The sequence below is a fragment of the Platichthys flesus genome, chromosome 1 (genome assembly GCF_949316205.1).
Source record: "Platichthys flesus chromosome 1, fPlaFle2.1, whole genome shotgun sequence".
Taxonomy (NCBI): domain Eukaryota; kingdom Metazoa; phylum Chordata; class Actinopteri; order Pleuronectiformes; family Pleuronectidae; genus Platichthys; species Platichthys flesus.
Window position 1 is genome coordinate 130865 of NC_084945.1, and position 16636 is coordinate 147500.

Here is a 16636-nt window from a genome sequence, read left to right on the forward strand (position 1 = left end):
TGGCTCCGGCTGCGGGAGCGCTCGTTGGTTTCACTGCCGTGTCCCGCTCGGGCGGGAAGCTCCAGCAACTGAGAGCAGCAACATGTACCCGCCCTTCACGGAGCGACTCGTTGAGAGAAACACAAATTCACACCAGTTTCCTGGTGACATTTTAAACTGAAAGCGTCACTTTGTTAATGTTTGTTTATTTTTGTCATGTATGTCATTTCATAAATCCTGTGTGATGTATTAATTCATGTGTGTGATGTAACAACACTTAGTGAAGGGACCTCTGTTTGTGACAAGTAGCTCACTCTGTCACAAACTCAGAAAACAGAAATGAGATGTTTCTTTATACACCTGTTGGAGTTGACATTGTGTTTTTATTCTAATCATATGACACAACAACAAGCCAATCTGTTTTCTATATTTAGGAATTGAGACAAAAAGGACAATCTTCCAGATTTGTTAAAAACATCGACTGTATTTACATGACACATCTTTACAGTTGAACCAGACTGTGAGGAAACTTTCTGTCTGTCGGAGCTGGAGGGAGGAGCACGATGAGGTCACTCAGACGTGTGAGTGCTTCCTGTCCGGCCTGATGGAGGCCTGATGGAGGACACGTCTCACTCATGGTTGTTGAGCAGAGCTTCAATAAGCCTCGAACTGTTTGTGATCGCAGTTGTTACCACAATGAATTTATAACCTGAAACCAGAAAACAATGTTTTTACTTAAAAGGAGTCACCCAAAGCAACAAGAGCAGCACAGGTCTGAGGATCCATCAGTGTGTATTTTTATATTGTTATTATCATACACACTGTAGGTTGTTGGTCCATTTGTAGTGGAGAGTTTAATGGTTTATGTTCATATGATGCTGTATTTTCACTAAATAACCTTTAAATGCTTCTCTCTCCTTTGTGTTCAGTTAAAAAGTTTTCATACGGTGCATATTGGTCATCATATACATCGATACCTATATGTGTGTGGCAGGTTGATAAAGTAATACATTAGTCGCGCTCTGAGAGGAATCTAGAGGTCCGGTTGACACTTGAAGGACAGAGGGTCGTGTTTACCTCTCTCTCTGCCGAGGAAGCGTAAGGCTGAAATCTCAGAGAAGGTGCAGCCTCCGAGGAACATGACCAGCACGATGCGCTGAGCATCGTTCTTTGATCTTAAATCCGCTCCGTTGCTCCCTGATGAGACAGAAAACCTCCATCACTCATTCACTCAAACACTTGGCTTCAGTCCTGCTGTTTGTTTACATCCAGGTTTCCCAGAGAAGTCAGGTCATATAGGGTTAATATATTAAATTCTTCTGCACTGACCTGGTGACTTAATCCTTCTATGTGTTTAACTACGAGTGACGCCAGCTATGATTATGTCTTCAGGATTCATTTTTCCTTTACAGCCCAAATGCGTTAATTTGACTTAACCCGGTTTGGGTTTGTGTTGCAACTTCAACAGATTAAAAAATGATTCAATTTTAATATCTCCATCAACTTGACTCATTTCTCCTATTGATTGAACCTGTAACAGAAAAGTCGTGTCCATTCAGCAGCTTGGTGACTTCTTCAAGCCCCGTCCATCCATCTCGCTCAAGCACCTACACAACAACACACACGAGGAGAGCATTACAATGACATGCATATGACAACACATTACACACTCTTTCCTTTTGTTATTTTCTCAGTTAGTACATCACACATCATTCATATACACTGTAAGCACAACAACTGTGAAGCAGACAGGAGGAGCCGGAGTTCAAACCGATGACCTTCTGGTAAGTGGACTTCCCGCTCAACCTCCGGAGCCTCAGCTCATTCTGCTGAGTCACTCACCTGCTCAATGACTTTGCAGCTCATAGGGACGTAGGCTCCACTGAAGATGTAAGCCATGTCTCGTGGAACACGCAGGTCATATTCCTCATCTGACTTGGGCACCTTCACACAACATATGAGAATCCAGTTTCTAATCTTGTGTATTAACAGTATGTTCAACACTAAACACAAACATGGTATGAATTAAGATTCTTGAGAGTCAAACTAGTAAAGTGGATAATACTTTACCAGGTTCAGCTTTTTGCTCAAGGCTCTGAAATTACTCTTCTTTGCCAGAGAGGAGAAGGCGTCGGTCAGCTTTCCTGGGGAAAATCATTTAAAAGAAGGATGATGAGGATCAAGAGAGTTACACAAAATCATTCAGTCATATCCAGTAGCCAGAGATGCAGTGACTGGGATGAGGAAGAGGCCGTTTCACCTGCAGCTTTGTCGTTGACCAGTTTACCCACTTTGCTCTCCATAACAGTCAGTGTTTCCCCCGGCTGCTGCTCCACCAGCAGCCCAGACTGCCGCAGGTTGGCAAATGTGAGCAGGTGTTCCACTCCATAGCTCTGATGGTGTCAAGCACACACAGCGTTACACAAAGGAGGCTCCTGAGATGGGGGCCACGTTAACATGAGGGCAGGTTTAAAGCGGCCATATTCTAACACTTTCTCTTTGTCAATAAATAAAAAGACCAAAACAGATGAGTTCATCTGCCTCTCTCTGACGTCTGACTCTATCCTGTCTGTGGCTCTCCACAGAAAACTCATTCCATCGACTGAACACACAAGTGTTTGAAAAAACAGCTGAGCACTGTCGCTTTTATCAAATGTTAAAGAAATAGATCATTTGCTGGGAGATATTTTTAACTGAGGGTTTATTCACTTTTCTTGTTCTAAACTGTTTTCGTTATTTACTGAACGTGCTCAGGAGCAGCCTAACACACTAATGAGGGTTATAATATATGCATTACTAAATAGGCTAAAAAATAACAGCAGCTAATGTCATTTAGGGCAGCCATCAGAAAGTCTAATTATTTAAATCTGCTCGCTCAATAGATTCTGTACCCTAAAGACTTTTATTAAATCAAAGACATAATGACCCCGCCCCGAAAAGGACGATATTCCAAAACAGAAAATACAATTGAAAATAACATCTAGCAGTAAAAATACCACAATTGAAATATAAAACGTAGATGTTTCCTTAAACTATGTCTAATTCTTGGTGACTTTCAAACATTTGGCAGCAGCTTCTCTTATTGAGGCTCACCTGTAGATACTGGGATTTTAACGAGCGGTAATCTTTTGGAAGGAGTCCTGAGAGAAAATAACAAATCACAGTTATCAAACCAACATGGAAATAATTACATTTATACATTTTTTTTGTTTATCAAAAGAAAACTCACCATTTTCTGTGATAGACAGAAGGCAAAGCAGCCTGAGACTTTCTATCATGGAGACCTTCAAAAATGAAATTAATAAGGTTTACTAAAATACAGTTTAAATGATTTTTGGACCTGTTTACGATTCTGTGTTTAAGTAGAAGCACCTGTCTGTTGATATGCTCCTCTATGAAAGAAATACATTCACGGATTTCAAATCCTTCGAGTAAAGCTGGAACAGAAAACACGGAATAAACAAAAATAAAACCAAACAGATAATATTGTGGGAATAATGATGATGAACACATTTAACTAAACTGAGAGTTAACTTACAGTGTTCGGTTTTCAACAGCTCCTGGAAATCCTGCTTGGTCTTTTTCTTCATGATTGATTCACTCGCACCGATGTCTGGAAGAGAGAAGGTGCACTTCAGTAGAAGTACACATGTACAACAAAATGATGTAACACAGTAAAAGTACACATGTACAGTCAAACGATGTAACACAGTAGAATTACACATGTACAGTAAAATGATGTAACACAGTAGAAGTACACATGTACAGTCAAATGATGTAACACAGTAGAATTACACATGTACAGTAAAATGATGTAACACAGTAGAAGTACACATGTACAGTCAAATGATGTAACACAGTAGAAGTACACATGTACAGTCAAACGATGTAACACAGTAGAAGTACACATGTACAGTCAAAGTCATACTCACGCAGACTTAGCAGGCGATGCTCCTGTTTCAAACCTTTCAACTCTTCTGACACAAACGTTTTCATCTGCTTTATGTCCATCCCCCGACGCTTCTGTAGAAGGATGAAGAACACGAGTCAGTTACCTGGATTGAGTTAAAGTCTGGGGAGCTAAAGGAACATTAACTCACATCATATGCAGTCTGGAGATTTCTGGCCTTCTGACTTAGAAAACCAAAGACGTTGGAGAAATGCTCGTTTCGGATTTCGTTGAAGACCTAGATGAGTTCAGAGAACTTTTAACTTTCAGTCATCATGATCAACACGATCAGAGATGTGATCCATTGACCCTCGTACCTTATCCTGAGAGTTCAGCATGACCTTCAAACTTTTGTCAGAGGAAGTAACATCAGCTCCAAAGTCCACACATCCTGCAAAGCAAGCAGCTGTATTTATAAAGCACATCTCACACACTGTAAAGAGATGTTGAAAACAACAGGGACTAAATTAAACGGTATAAAATCAAATAGCGTAGACAACAAAAAAAAGGTTAAAGACATACAAATAATAAATCTGTACTTGAAAATAAGTTAAAGGTGTAAAATTATTCAAATGTTTATTTGAGTCCCACCACATTTGATTCTAAATATATCATCCACGAGTCCTTCGTAGACAACTTGAGAGCACAGAGGAGTGACGAGGTCCACATCTGCAAAACACAACGATGACCTTAGACAATAAAGAACTACACGCTCCGATGTGCACTGGGAAAAGGATACGCAGCTTCTTACCTCTGTCGATAAGAAACACTTTTCCTATTTCAGCCTGACAGGTTTTTGCTTCTCCCTCTTCTACCTGCTCCCTCCACAACTCGTACGTCATCTGACACCAGAGACACAATGAATGAGGATTCATCCTCCATCAGAACGTTATCTTTAGAGAACCCTGTTAGTCTGTGATCATAGCGCACCTTGGAACATCTTCCAATCCCGTAGATCTTTGAGAAGGGGCCGTAGACCGAGTGCAGGAGGTGCAGGGCGCTGGCGGCGGTCCTCACCCAGCGCTGGTCCCCTGCCTGTGGAAAGTCTGATCATTTACAAACTACAAGATACAAAAACACCAGTGCACAATTACTTTTAGAGGTAAAAATATCAGTAGGCAGTTTAAAAACAGTTGAATACCTGTTCATTCATATTAACTGGTACTTGGTTGAAACTACTACTTTATACTTATTATACTTATACGTTGATCCAGAACATCTTATTACAAACGACTTTAAAGCTCTGTAAAGAAACGGAGCCACACAGTGCGTTTATTCTCTGTCGGTTCCTCACTTCCAAACACCCCGTTTATATTGTCATTTGATATATAATTAATATTTAAAAGTGAATTATTGCTACTTTAAAAGATTCATTTATGATCAAAATTATAATCATATCCTCCACCAACCAGTCAAGTTGCAGTTCACATCCATGTCTGTCCAGACTCAAAATTATTCTAGTGAAGATGTTGACGAGATCCGCAAATTCATTTTTGAGTTATGGTATAAAACATGAGCTGTGAGTTCAAAGTGAAGTTTGACCACATGAATCAGTTCTGAGTCAAAGTAGGCATCAAACCCTCGACCTTCTAAATCAGCTCGTCTGGTCTCAGTGACAGTTCTTCAGAGCTTTAGGGGATGAACTCAAAGTGCTCCTGAGATAATTATGTTCGCGAGACCAAAAGGTGTAACGTTTTATGAGGTCACCGTGACCTTTGACCTCTGATCATTAAGATGTCATCAGTTCATCCTCGAGTCAAAGTGACCTTTACACAAATTAGAAGTAATTGCCTCACTTCGTTCCTGACACACTCTCAAGAGTGGGAGGGATAGATGGACGAGCGGACAAACTGAAAACACAACTCCTCCGGCTTCAGCTTCAGGAGAATCAACAAATCAAGTCAGTTCTTTTTCAGATTCTGTCTCTACCAGGAAGTTGTCTCGAAAGAATTCTGGCAGCTCCAGACTGATGATGTCATCGTCAAGTGGAAGAAGGTAGAACGCCCATTCGTCAATGGTCACATCTGAAAAACGAAAAGAACTAGTTTAACAACTTTACTGAACTTTTCATTAAGACTGATCATTGCTACACAAACTAAATGTGAAGACACAAAGGTTCTCACCACCAAAAACCCCCTGCTCCTCCAGCACCGCCTCACACGCAAAGAACTGGAGGACACAAGATGGTCGGCAGGTCAATATGGTGAATCTTCTATCAGAGCATGTATGTGCAGCTCTCCCTCGATCATACATCGATCGTACGCCGCCACAGCAACCAGAGGCAAGGGTTAGGGTTAGGCTATCGAACGGCTGACCTCTGGTTAGTGGATGATTCGCTCTACCACCTAAGCCACGGTCGCTCCATATATAAATATCAAGAACCTAATTCAAAAGCAATCCCAGCAGCAGAGCAGGAAATACCTTCTGAGGGGTGAAGATGATCTTGTATCTTCTGAATCTTCCTGCAGCTTTGTCTGCATTGGCCACATCTGGAACAAAGAAGACTCCTAATGATAAACACATCCTCAGGATTGGAGCAGAAGCAGCAGTGGGTTCATGTCAGAGCTTCCTAAATAAAACTCTTTAGACAGGAAGTGTGAGATCACAGGGTTAACCCTAACCCTATCAGAATAGAATAGAGTAGTGAGACAGAGTCAGTGGCAACGGGACAGTTCATTAACTCAACAGGTTACTGAAATTCACTGAGACCTGATAAACTGACCTTCACACTGTTTGCTGAGGAACTCAACACTGGGTTATGTTCACTTGCCTCCTCATGGATGAACATGAACAAAGAAACTAACGATTCATGAGAAACAATGCTGATGTAATAAACTACATGTACAGATGACAAGTTAGAATTTTACATTTTAGCCTTTGATAGTTTTCTGTGTTGGCCACACATACACCTACTGCTTTAATTTCATTCAATTTCATCTCAATAAAATAAATGTTTTTCAGACATTAAAAAAAGTCTAAAACATTTAGAAAAGAAAACCCCTGACTCTACTTACCACAGATCCACTTTACAGTTCGTATTCTTGGCCGGATCAGAAAACAGAGTCTGAGAGAGGAACATCACATTGTCAAGAAGTCACATCATCCTGCATGTGTGTGTGTGTGTGTGTGTGTGTGTGTGTGTGTGCTCACTGATCTGAGATGCTGACAATAGGTTTATATTCCACTTTGTAGAGTTTGTCAACCTCATGTTGCTGAAATAAAAGGAGAGCACGTGTTAGACAGAGCCTCTGAGGCAGCGCAGCTCTTCCTCGTGTCAACATGACGAAGACGACTTCACCTTCAGTGTTGAGACGTTAGCGATTCGATCCAGTGGACTCATCAGGTCGGCCTCGATGAACAGGTCCTTCTTCCCCGGCAGCTGAGAGACAGAGAGACAGTGAGGACGAAATCTACTGGACAGATTCTCTGTCTGCTTTAATGTTTATGTTATATTTATATGATATAAAATGAAATGAGAACAGAACATTACAAACAGACATGTGTACTATATAATATAATTAAATATAACATAATAGAATATCATAAGGGAACATTACAAACAGCTGTGGCTGATTGGTTCTTCACACAGAATAGAAGAGCTGCTTGGTAACCTCACCTTCAGAGCGATTGAGTCTCTGATATAGAAAGAGGTGTGAACACATGATGTAAAGAGGACGTTGTGTGTGGACGTTCGTGCAGCAGGCGTGTGAGTGGCACCTGTTCCAGCAGGTAGATCAGCTGATCTCGGGCCAGCCTCTTCAGCAGAGAGAAGTCCGGCAGCTCCGGAGAGTCCTTCCGGCCACAGTGCGCCATCCCGGGCCACAGCAGGGACACGGGGGTGGGGGGGCACTCACCCACTCCTGGAGTACTGAGTGAAGACGGTCACATGGGAGGAAGACAAGGAACCACCGACCTGGAGAGCTCGGTTAGCTGCTCGGCTAAAAACACAGCGGTTCTAGGGTTAGGAGGGTCCACGTGCTGACACCGACATGAACTGATAACATCCAGTAAAACAGGACTCGAGCCTGACCTCGCTCCCTGATCCTAGCCCAGTCTAACCCAGTCTAACCCAATCTAACCCAGAGGATCTCTGACACATCAGCTGATCACCAAGCAGGTTCTGGAACACCCAGCTGTTTCCCCCCGGACTCTTCAAACCAATGCACTCCTCTACTTCCGCTGGTGGACGCGGTGGTGATTTCCTGTTATTGACTGTCACCATGAATCCAGACGCGCTCCTGCTGCTGGAGACGGTTCACTTCTCTGCGGAGAAACATCGCGACCAGCGCCGGAAGGACGCGGATCAGACTCCGTACATCAACCATCCCATCGGTGCGTTCTCTACCGGCGCGATCCGGTGCTGCTCGCTCATCCTTCCGGGTCCCCGCGGGTACTACATCCGCACGGTGCCATGTTGGACCCGCGACTTCATAGAGTTATATACCTCATGATAATTCACCTTTAAGTTAACTGTTCTGACCATAAAGTTTCATCTAATGATTGAATCGTGATTGTATAGATTTTAAATCTTAAATTTAAAATCTTAAATTTAAAATCTGATCGTTTTAAAATCAGATTTAAACTTTGAAATTTCAACAGAGACAAGTGGACGAGACTCAATGTTCTTCATCAAAGAGAAACTTACCTCTTCATCACTAATGAAACGTGTCATCAACCTTTATATGAGTTTGATTCAGACTGTGTGTGTGTGTGTGTGTGTGTGTGTGTGTGTGTGTGTGTGTGTGTGTGTGTGTGTGTGTGTGTGTGTGTGTGTGTGTGTGTGTGTGTGTGTGTGTGTGTTTCTGTGCCTGTGTGTGTGTTCTTTAAGGAGTAGCAAGAATCCTGAGCCATGAGGGAGGTGTCACAGACATTGAGGTTTTGCAGGTATGTTGTTACACATAATGATTGAATTGGTGAAGTCTTTCTTCTTCATTCACTCCTCTCGCCCACTCCTGACACAAAAACACACACACACACACATACACATACACACATACATTGTCATTAGACACGTCTGTGAACTAAACTTTGTGAAAACATTATTTGGTCCTTAGGAACACAAACGATAGTCGGGATTATTTGCATAAAGAGCAGGAAGTGAACACGCTGACCACGATCAGATCTCTCAGGACAGATGTTTAGATACAGATGTTAAGAGCAGGTGTGTAAAGGGCCATAGTCACTGTACATGTCCCGCCCGTAGGCTGCTCTGCTTCACGACACCGTGGAGGACACTGACACCACGCACGCCGAACTCGAGACTAAGTTTGGATCGGCCGTGGCTCATATCGTGCAGGAGGTGACTGACGACAAGAATCTACCCAAACAGGAGAGGAAGCGTCTGCAGGTGGAACACGCGGCTCATTGCAGTCGTCAGGCCAAACTGGTCAAACTGGCTGATAAACTGTACAACCTGAGGGACCTGAACCGCTGCACACCCGTCGGTCAGCACGTCACTGCTAGCAGGCTGCTCTGTTGTTTTCAAAGAGCTTCACGACAATTCATGATGACAAAAATAATGATTCAGTGTAACGTCTGCACCAGTCCTTCACAGTGTACTTAGTTACCCTATCCCTGTGTGTGTGTGTGTGTGTGTAGGTTGGACAGCAGAGCGGGTGCAGGAGTATTTTGATTGGTCATCAGAAGTGGTTAACGGCCTGAGAGGGACCAGCTCGGTTCTGGAGGAGAAGCTGGACGAGCTGTTCACACACAGACGCGTCTCAACCACCTGAATGAAAACCAAAGAGCTCCCTCCCAGATACATTAAAACCTCATTCATTAAAAAAATTCAAATAAATCCTATTTCTAATTTACTAGTTGTATGATTTTGCTGGGACATTTTATTTTGTATATCTTGGTGTAAAACTCATCTCAGCACTAAATACAGGAGCTCATGTTTAAACTTTGCTGTGGTGACGTCATGAATGAATCAGGATTCGATAGTTGAAGGAAACTTTTCTGTCGCAGTCACTGTTTTACCGCAGACAACTTATTTCTAGAATAAATAAATTCAATCTAAAATGTTACACTATTAAAAAAGAAAAATGAGGATTGAGCTATTTTCAATACAATACAGGTACGAATTGACAGTTACTGCAGTTATATCCAGGTTTATACAGATGCATCAACAGAACTTATTCAATGAGGCGGGAGTAGCAATTATAATTCAGAATTTTATATTAAATTAGCCTGAGGAGCAAACCTTATACAGAAGTCAGTGATGGGCCTGACAGTAATCATTTATGGATACTGGTGTTTGTGTTGAGGGAAATAAAATGACAGATAAACCTCTAAAGAGGGCTGTGAAAAATAATAACAATATAAATGGATTAACTCTACTATTCAAACCCCTCCTAATACCCACCATGGGTCAATAAAGGACTCGTACACATTTCCTGTGTCGTTCCATCATGGCTGGGTGTTTCTCTCATATATTCTTTTACAGCTTATTCTTCCTTCTTCAGTGAGTCGAGCTGGATTCAAAAACTCACCCACAACTTCACCTTGATCCTGTGAAACAAAGTGAAGTTCCTCAGCATCACAGATTTCAGACTCAGAATCCAGACAAAGAATTGCCTCCTCTTCTTCCTCATCCTGTTCTTCATCCAGCATCTTTGTGACCATTAAACCGTGAGTCTGAAAAGACTGCAGCCAGCCAGACTAGCATTCTGGATAAAGGAAATCAAATTTTAAAATCATATCAATCCGTCTATTGGGAATGTACTCTTATATTTCAGGTTTTATTTTGTTGATCTAGCTTTGGTGTGCTAGCCAGAAAAGAAGGTAGCTAACAGTTAGATAGTTTTGTACTTGTTTTGTACAAGTGTACTACTCGTATTGAACCACGGTGTAAAAGTGATGTAGAAATACACAATTTACATTTGTTTATAAAGGAAGAAGGATAATAAGGATTTGTGTTAATCAAAAACAAGATATTTAATGGATACTTAAATATTAAATGATAAAATACATTTCTTTCAAACATATAGCAAAGAAACAGTCAATCTTTAAACGGAAGGAAAGGAGGCAGACACAAGGACTGTTGTGGGAAACAGTTCATCACGTTATATTACACTGTCTGAAATATGAGGAAGAAAGAAGGCAGCTTATTGTAAAACTTTAGATTCAAGTAAATTTAGACTTTAGAGATATCTATAAGTTTTATAGAAAACGATATGATTATCTTCCAAAAACTAAAAGAATCAGAAGTTTTTAAACTCAATAGACAATATAGGACTGACCCACACCCCCACCAGTGGCTGGTGTGTTTGATTGTGTGGTATTGTGTTGTATTGTGTTGTATTGTGTTTAGTCTGTGGTGTATTGAGATGGTGGTAGACCCATAGACTATATATAGGGTGGAACCATCGACAAAATGCTGTAGGAACACATCCACTACCGGTCCGTTGACGAGGAAACACTTCCGCTGTTCAGAGGCGACTTCGGTCTTCTTGTTTGTCTCGAAGTGAAAACCCTGACCCTGACTCTGACCCGGACCCGGACCCTGACCCGGACCCTAACCAGAACCTTTGTAGTTCGTTAGGTCTTTAGTTCGTTAGCTGTCGTCTCGGCCACTTCCGGAGGTTCGTCTTCTTTCAGCAGTTTGTAGTTCGTTGTCTCTGAGCAGCTCCGCAGGTTTGAAAGGTTTCATCTTCGTGTTTCTTGGTTATATTTCATTTTCTTTCTCCAGGCGAACATGTCCAGTCACGATCCGCTCAACATGAAGCTGCCGCCGATCCAGTCCACGGCCGGAGCCGTCCCGGTCCGGAACGAGAAGGGTGAGACGTTAGCGGCTAGGCTAGCTGCAGCTAGCGGCTAGGCTAGCTGTGTTCTGACTTCCGATTCTCCATCATCAGATCAGCTGTTACACCACGTTTCAATATGTAAAGTGGTTTCAGTGGAGTAAACATACAAATAATTACATTTACCCTGGTAGATTTCTTGGCATATAATAATACCACTACTACAAATTATTGATTATAAAACCATGAAGTATGATTTTTGTTTTGGGTCGATTCGTTTAATGGTTATCATCAGCTTCAAAAAGTGAAACAAAGCAGATGAATATTTTTTCAGGTCAAACAGATTCAAAGAAACATCCTAACGAAACCTCAGGCCCAAACTCATCAAGGTGTCTCTATATATCCCAGGTGAGCTCTCCATGGAGAAGGTGAAGGTCAAGAGGTACGTGTCAGGTAAACGTCCTGACTATGCACCGATGGAGTCGTCTGATGAAGAAGAGGAGGACTTCCAGTTTGTGAAGAAAGGAAAAGAAGTGGAGCCAGAGATGGAGCAGGAAGAGGAGGACGTCTCTGACCCACGTCTCAAACGTCTGCTCAACCGTGTGTCTGAAGACGTGGAGGAGAGGTATTGCTCTTTATCTTTGGTCTGAGTCACTAATATGAGCACGAAGTTTGTGTTGCTAAAAATTGTTTCTTTCTCGTCAGACTTGCAAGACACAGACAGATCGCAGAGCCGGAGGTTGTTGCTGAGAGCAGCGAGGACTCTGATGAAGGCACGTGGCACCCAGAGCACGAGGAGAGCAGTGAGGAGGAAGAGGAGGAGGAGGAGGAGGAGGAGGAAGTGGATGACGAGGTTATTTAGCTCTGCTGTTCAATTCATTTGTTTACAAATTTATAGGTCATTATATTAATAGGAGTTTTTAACTTAGAGTTTGTCATTCTGTCTAGGAAATTGAGAGGAGACGATCAATGATGCGGCAGCGTGCAGTGGAACGAAAGAATGAGGAGATGGAGGTGATGGAGGTGGAGGAGGAAGGGAAGTCGGGGGAGGAGGCTGAATCTGAGTCCGAATATGAGGAGTACACAGACAGCGAGGATGAGGCAGAGCCGCGACTCAAACCCGTCTTCATCCGCAAGTATGAACACAAACGGCAAAACTACAAATGTTCTGCAAACGAAGTTTGTCTGCATCATGTGGAGAAATGGCTGTCAGCTGTTTAGAGAGCATTTTTCCAGATCACCAAACCCAGCGTCAGTCTGGAGTTCTCCCACTTTTAAATGAGTTGATTGGAGAATTGATCTTTTAACTGGAGAGGCAAAAACATTTGAGCAAACGGATCAACTTACATCCAGTAAGTTAGCTGCTAGATTTAAAACCATGAGGTAACAACTCTGTCGGGTTGTGCCACAGAAAGGACCGAATCACAGTGGCAGAGCGGGAAGCAGAGGAGCTGCGGCAAAAAGAGCTGGAGGTCGAGGCCAAGAAGCAGGTGGAAGACCGACGGCGCTACACGCTCAAGATTGTGGAGGAGGAGGCCAAGAAGGAGTTTGAGGAGAACCGTCGCACGCTGGCTGCTCTGGACGCTCTGGACACTGACGGAGAGAATGAGGAGGAAGAATACGAAGCCTGGAAAGTCAGAGAGCTGAAACGCATCAAGAGGGACAGAGAGGCCCGAGAGACGTGAGTAAACACTGATGTTTTACAGGAACATGTAAATGAGCTGTGTTGTCATTGTCACCGTGTGTTGATGTGTGTGTTTGTCTTCAGCATGGAGAAGGAGAAGGCTGAAATCGAGAGATTCCACAACTTGACAGAGGAGGAGCGCAGAGCCGAGCTGCGCAACAGCGGCAAACTCGTCACTAACAAAGCGTCTAAAGGAAAATACAAGTTCCTCCAAAAGTATTATCACAGAGGAGCCTTCTTCATGGTGAGTCAGGATCCTCTAGGATCTGAAGATCTTTTATTTATTTTGATTCATTCATTAGTTTTAATTGTACAAACTTTATAAGTTCAGCATAAGAAAACTGGTGGTGCTGCCGCTGATGCACAAAAATTAACCAAACAATGTTTTGTTTATCCAAAGTGCAACAAACACTGGTCGGTGGGAAGTTGCATCATTCATCTGTATGAACGTTGTCCACCTAGAACACTTGTATTAACACAGAAGTGTATGTTGTGGTTCTACTGACAGTAAATCAGTATTTCCTGTTAACATGTGGTGTGTGTTGCAGGACGAGGAGGAGGGCGTGTACAAGAGAGATTTCAGCGCTCCTACTCTGGAGGATCATTTCAACAAAACCATCTTACCCAAAGTCATGCAGGTACGCTGCTCTTTACCCACAATTCATCTTTCGCTCTGCTGCTTGTGTAACAGGCCTGGAGGGTTGAACTATGATACAGTAGTTGCAAAGTAGGTTTAATTTAAAAATGAGAAAGGAAACATGGCGGACGAGTCAGTTTGCTGCTGAACATTTTACAGTTTTTGTGGATAGAAATTAAATGTCTGATAACAGTGAGATGGAGAACAATCTTTGTTTTAAACCCCTAACCCTATTTCAAATATTATACTTATAACAGCAAAAGCATGTTGGCCGCTTAAACTCAATTTGCTAAATCATGCCGTATAATTAATAACTTTCCATTATTATTGAATCTTTTCCTAAAACTGTAAAAAGTCTATGTACATGTAGCATTCCACATATACGTTAATATATAGAATTGAATCCACCATAATCAGTGGCATCACCTAAATAGAAATGAAATTCAAAAAGGCCTGTTTGGAGATGTTCTTCAGTCTTGAACCAAAACCTTTTCCTGTAGATCACCAATCTTTTCAATGTTGACGGTAACTTGACCAGCCGGATGTTTGGAATCTCTTTCACGTCCTAGATTTGACCCATTTCTGATTTGTTTTCTCCTCAAGGTCAAAAACTTTGGCCGGTCTGGACGTACCAAATACACCCACCTGGTGGACCAGGACACCACGTCGTTCGACTCGGCCTGGGCCCAGGAGAGTGCTCAGAACAGCAAGTTCTTTAAGCAGAAGGCGGCAGGTGTGAGGGACGTGTTCGACCGGCCCACGGTGAACAAGAGGAAGACTTAGATGTGACGTCATAGACAGATTCTGTCGGGACTTTGTTGTGGATGGAAACCAGACAGACTGGTTCTGCTGCACCATTTAAAGGAACACAAGTTCTGCATTGGTTTTTCAACCCGACCTAAGAGATGCAGATAGTTTTGTTGTGCATGTGCAGAACAAATTCTAAGCTACATCACAGAAATCTCCAGTTTTAAAGAAAGAAAATGTGTAAATAACAGTTTATAACATGTTGCAGATTTCCTTCACACTTTTCTCTTCTATTTTGTTAGTACAGGTCTTGTCCCTTGATTTATTTGCAAATAAAATCTGAAGTTTGATCATTTTAAAAACTTTTCGTGTTAATAGTATAAAAATTCTGCGACATTCAATCTAAGGTAAAGAGGAAAGCCAAATGTCAAACTTTTATTTAAAAAAGAAAAGGGAGAAAGGGATTTGCAGTTGAACCACTGGGATCAGTTCAGGTTCCCTGAAAGTCCATTGGGTGAATGTTCAGTTAGTGAGAGCGACCAGGGCCTCCACCACGTTCCCCATGTGTTCCCTCAGACTGCGCTCGGCCACCGCCCTCGAAATCTCCATCTCAGACATCTGCAACATCCACAGAGCGAGAGACGAGGTCAAACAGTGCATGACGACAAACTGACAACTGATTAGTTTCATTTTGGAGGCGTGTGACTCCTCGGACTGGGAGCACACAGACTCTCTCCCTGCTGGTATTTCACATGACTGATATAAAACAAAACACAGGCATATTTGCAAGTGGCCCTCAGTGTGGAGCCCTGAAGGTTCTACATGAAACAGATGCATGGCCATGAGCTTTGGTCCCAGAGTTAAAGACTTACGATTAGTTCTACGTCCTCTTTCTTGATGGTGACTTTGGCCAACTCCTTTTCTCTGAAAGTACAAAAAAGACCAGACATGTTATTTCAGGAAGATGGCAAAAGAAAAATGCAGATTACAAATGTCAGCACTTCTAAGGATGACCTTACCTCTCCTGTTTGGCTTTCTGCTCTCGTGACCGTCTGTCTCCAATCACTGACATCGCCTGGAAGAAAACATAAGCGTTAGCGTGTTGGCACAGTGAAGCGTTAGCACAGTGAAGCGTTAGCGTGTTGGCACAGTGAAGCGTTAGCGTGTTGGCACAGTGAAGCGTTAGCGTGTTGGCACAGTGAAGCGTTAGCGTGTTGGCACAGTGAAGCGTTAATATGTTGGGACAGTGAAGCGTTAATATGTTGGGACAGTGAAGCGTTAGCGTGTTGGGACAGTGAAGCGTTAATATGTTGGGACAGTGAAGCGTTAGCGTGTTGGGACAGTGAAGCGTTAGCGTGTTGGGACAGTGAAGCGTTAGCGTGTTGGGACAGTGAAGCGTTAGCATGTTGGGACAGTGAAGCGTTAGCATGCTGGGACAGTGAAGCGTTAGCATGTTGGGACAGTGAAGCGTTAGCATGTTGGGACAGTGAAGCGTTAGCATGTTGGGACAGTGAAGCGTTAGCATGTTGGGACAGTGAAGCGTTAGCATGTTGGGACAGTGAAGCGTTAGCATGTTGGGACAGTGAAGCGTTAGCATGTTGGGACAGTGAAGCGTTAGCATGTTGGGACAGTGAAGCGTTAGCATGTTGGGACAGTGAAGCGTTAGCATGTTGAGACAGTGAAGCGTTAGCATGTTGGGACAGTGAAGCGTTAGCATGTTGGGACAGTGAAGCGTTAGCATGTTGGGACAGTGAAGCGTTAGCATGTTGGGACAGTGAAGCGTTAGCATGTTGGGACAGTGAAGCGTTAGCATGTTAGGACAGTGAAGCGTTAGTGGGCTCAGATGCCGGTGGCCGCATGCTGCTATGCTAACGCTAGCTCTCACCGTTTCCAGGTCG

The 16636-nt window shown here is 42.8% G+C and overlaps 4 protein-coding genes across 5 annotated transcripts in view; 2 read left to right on the forward strand and 2 right to left on the reverse strand.

Annotated features, from left to right (window-relative positions):
* Nucleotides 1–443: 443 nt before the first annotated feature.
* On the reverse strand, nt 444–7781 carry vps33b (VPS33B late endosome and lysosome associated). 2 transcript variants are annotated; one of them, XM_062392396.1, is made up of 23 exons: nt 7646–7781; nt 7227–7307; nt 7079–7140; nt 6943–6992; nt 6350–6417; nt 6052–6097; nt 5858–5952; nt 4859–4963; nt 4680–4770; nt 4520–4597; nt 4246–4319; nt 4080–4166; nt 3912–4002; nt 3518–3592; nt 3352–3416; nt 3209–3263; nt 3073–3119; nt 2240–2372; nt 2050–2123; nt 1822–1923; nt 1511–1586; nt 1057–1176; nt 444–688 (listed from the first exon to the last, which is right to left on the reverse strand). In XM_062392396.1, the coding sequence occupies exons 1-23, from the start codon at nt 7739–7741 to the stop codon at nt 609–611; spliced, it is 1851 nt and encodes a 616-aa protein (XP_062248380.1). In that variant the 5' UTR covers nt 7742–7781; the 3' UTR covers nt 444–608. The 2 variants fall into 2 exon arrangements, with proteins under 2 accessions (XP_062248380.1, XP_062248981.1); XM_062392997.1 differs by having other exon boundaries at nt 7545–7680.
* A 307-nt stretch (nt 7782–8088) lies between these two features.
* hddc3 (HD domain containing 3) lies at nt 8089–9741 on the forward strand. The gene is made up of 4 exons (XM_062394623.1): nt 8089–8260; nt 8757–8812; nt 9132–9372; nt 9527–9741. The coding sequence occupies exons 1-4, from the start codon at nt 8089–8091 to the stop codon at nt 9658–9660; spliced, it is 603 nt and encodes a 200-aa protein (XP_062250607.1). The 3' UTR covers nt 9661–9741.
* A 1579-nt stretch (nt 9742–11320) lies between these two features.
* mfap1 (microfibril associated protein 1) lies at nt 11321–15100 on the forward strand. The gene is made up of 9 exons (XM_062393732.1): nt 11321–11511; nt 11619–11706; nt 12079–12295; nt 12376–12523; nt 12619–12806; nt 13082–13351; nt 13439–13598; nt 13903–13992; nt 14595–15100. Exons 2-9 carry the CDS (start codon nt 11625–11627, stop codon nt 14772–14774), a joined length of 1335 nt encoding a protein of 444 aa, XP_062249716.1. The 5' UTR covers nt 11321–11511; nt 11619–11624; the 3' UTR covers nt 14775–15100.
* A 58-nt stretch (nt 15101–15158) lies between these two features.
* The window catches only part of hypk (huntingtin interacting protein K), a 1664-nt gene continuing 186 nt past the window's right edge, over nt 15159–16636 (reverse strand). The window contains exons 1-4 of the mRNA XM_062395580.1: nt 16624–16636; nt 15758–15813; nt 15611–15662; nt 15159–15356 (exon numbers count right to left, since the gene is read on the reverse strand). The exon at nt 16624–16636 is cut by the window's right edge and continues 186 nt beyond it. Coding sequence (XP_062251564.1) covers nt 15261–15356; nt 15611–15662; nt 15758–15813; nt 16624–16636 — 217 coding nt within the window. The 3' untranslated portion in view covers nt 15159–15260. The remainder of the gene's footprint in view (nt 15357–15610; nt 15663–15757; nt 15814–16623) is intronic.

Excerpts from the sequence above, each read along its gene's own strand:
- vps33b (XM_062392396.1), bottom strand. The coding sequence starts at position 7,741 with ATGGCGCACTGTGGCCGGAAGGACTCTCCGGAGCTGCCGGACTTCTCT. Across the intron at positions 7,308-7,645 it reads TGATCTACCTGCTGGAACAG|CTGCCGGGGAAGAAGGACCT; the intron begins GTGCCACTCACA and ends TCTGTCTCTCAG. Across the intron at positions 4,167-4,245 it reads TGCTGAACTCTCAGGATAAG|GTCTTCAACGAAATCCGAAA; the intron begins GTACGAGGGTCA and ends GAACTCATCTAG.
- mfap1 (XM_062393732.1), top strand. The coding sequence starts at position 11,625 with ATGTCCAGTCACGATCCGCTCAACATGAAGCTGCCGCCGATCCAGTCC. Across the intron at positions 12,296-12,375 it reads TCTGAAGACGTGGAGGAGAG|ACTTGCAAGACACAGACAGA; the intron begins GTATTGCTCTTT and ends CTTTCTCGTCAG. Across the intron at positions 12,524-12,618 it reads AGGAGGAAGTGGATGACGAG|GAAATTGAGAGGAGACGATC; the intron begins GTTATTTAGCTC and ends CATTCTGTCTAG.
- hddc3 (XM_062394623.1), top strand. The coding sequence starts at position 8,089 with ATGCACTCCTCTACTTCCGCTGGTGGACGCGGTGGTGATTTCCTGTTA. Across the intron at positions 8,261-8,756 it reads GTACATCAACCATCCCATCG|GAGTAGCAAGAATCCTGAGC; the intron begins GTGCGTTCTCTA and ends GTGTTCTTTAAG. Across the intron at positions 9,373-9,526 it reads GAACCGCTGCACACCCGTCG|GTTGGACAGCAGAGCGGGTG; the intron begins GTCAGCACGTCA and ends GTGTGTGTGTAG.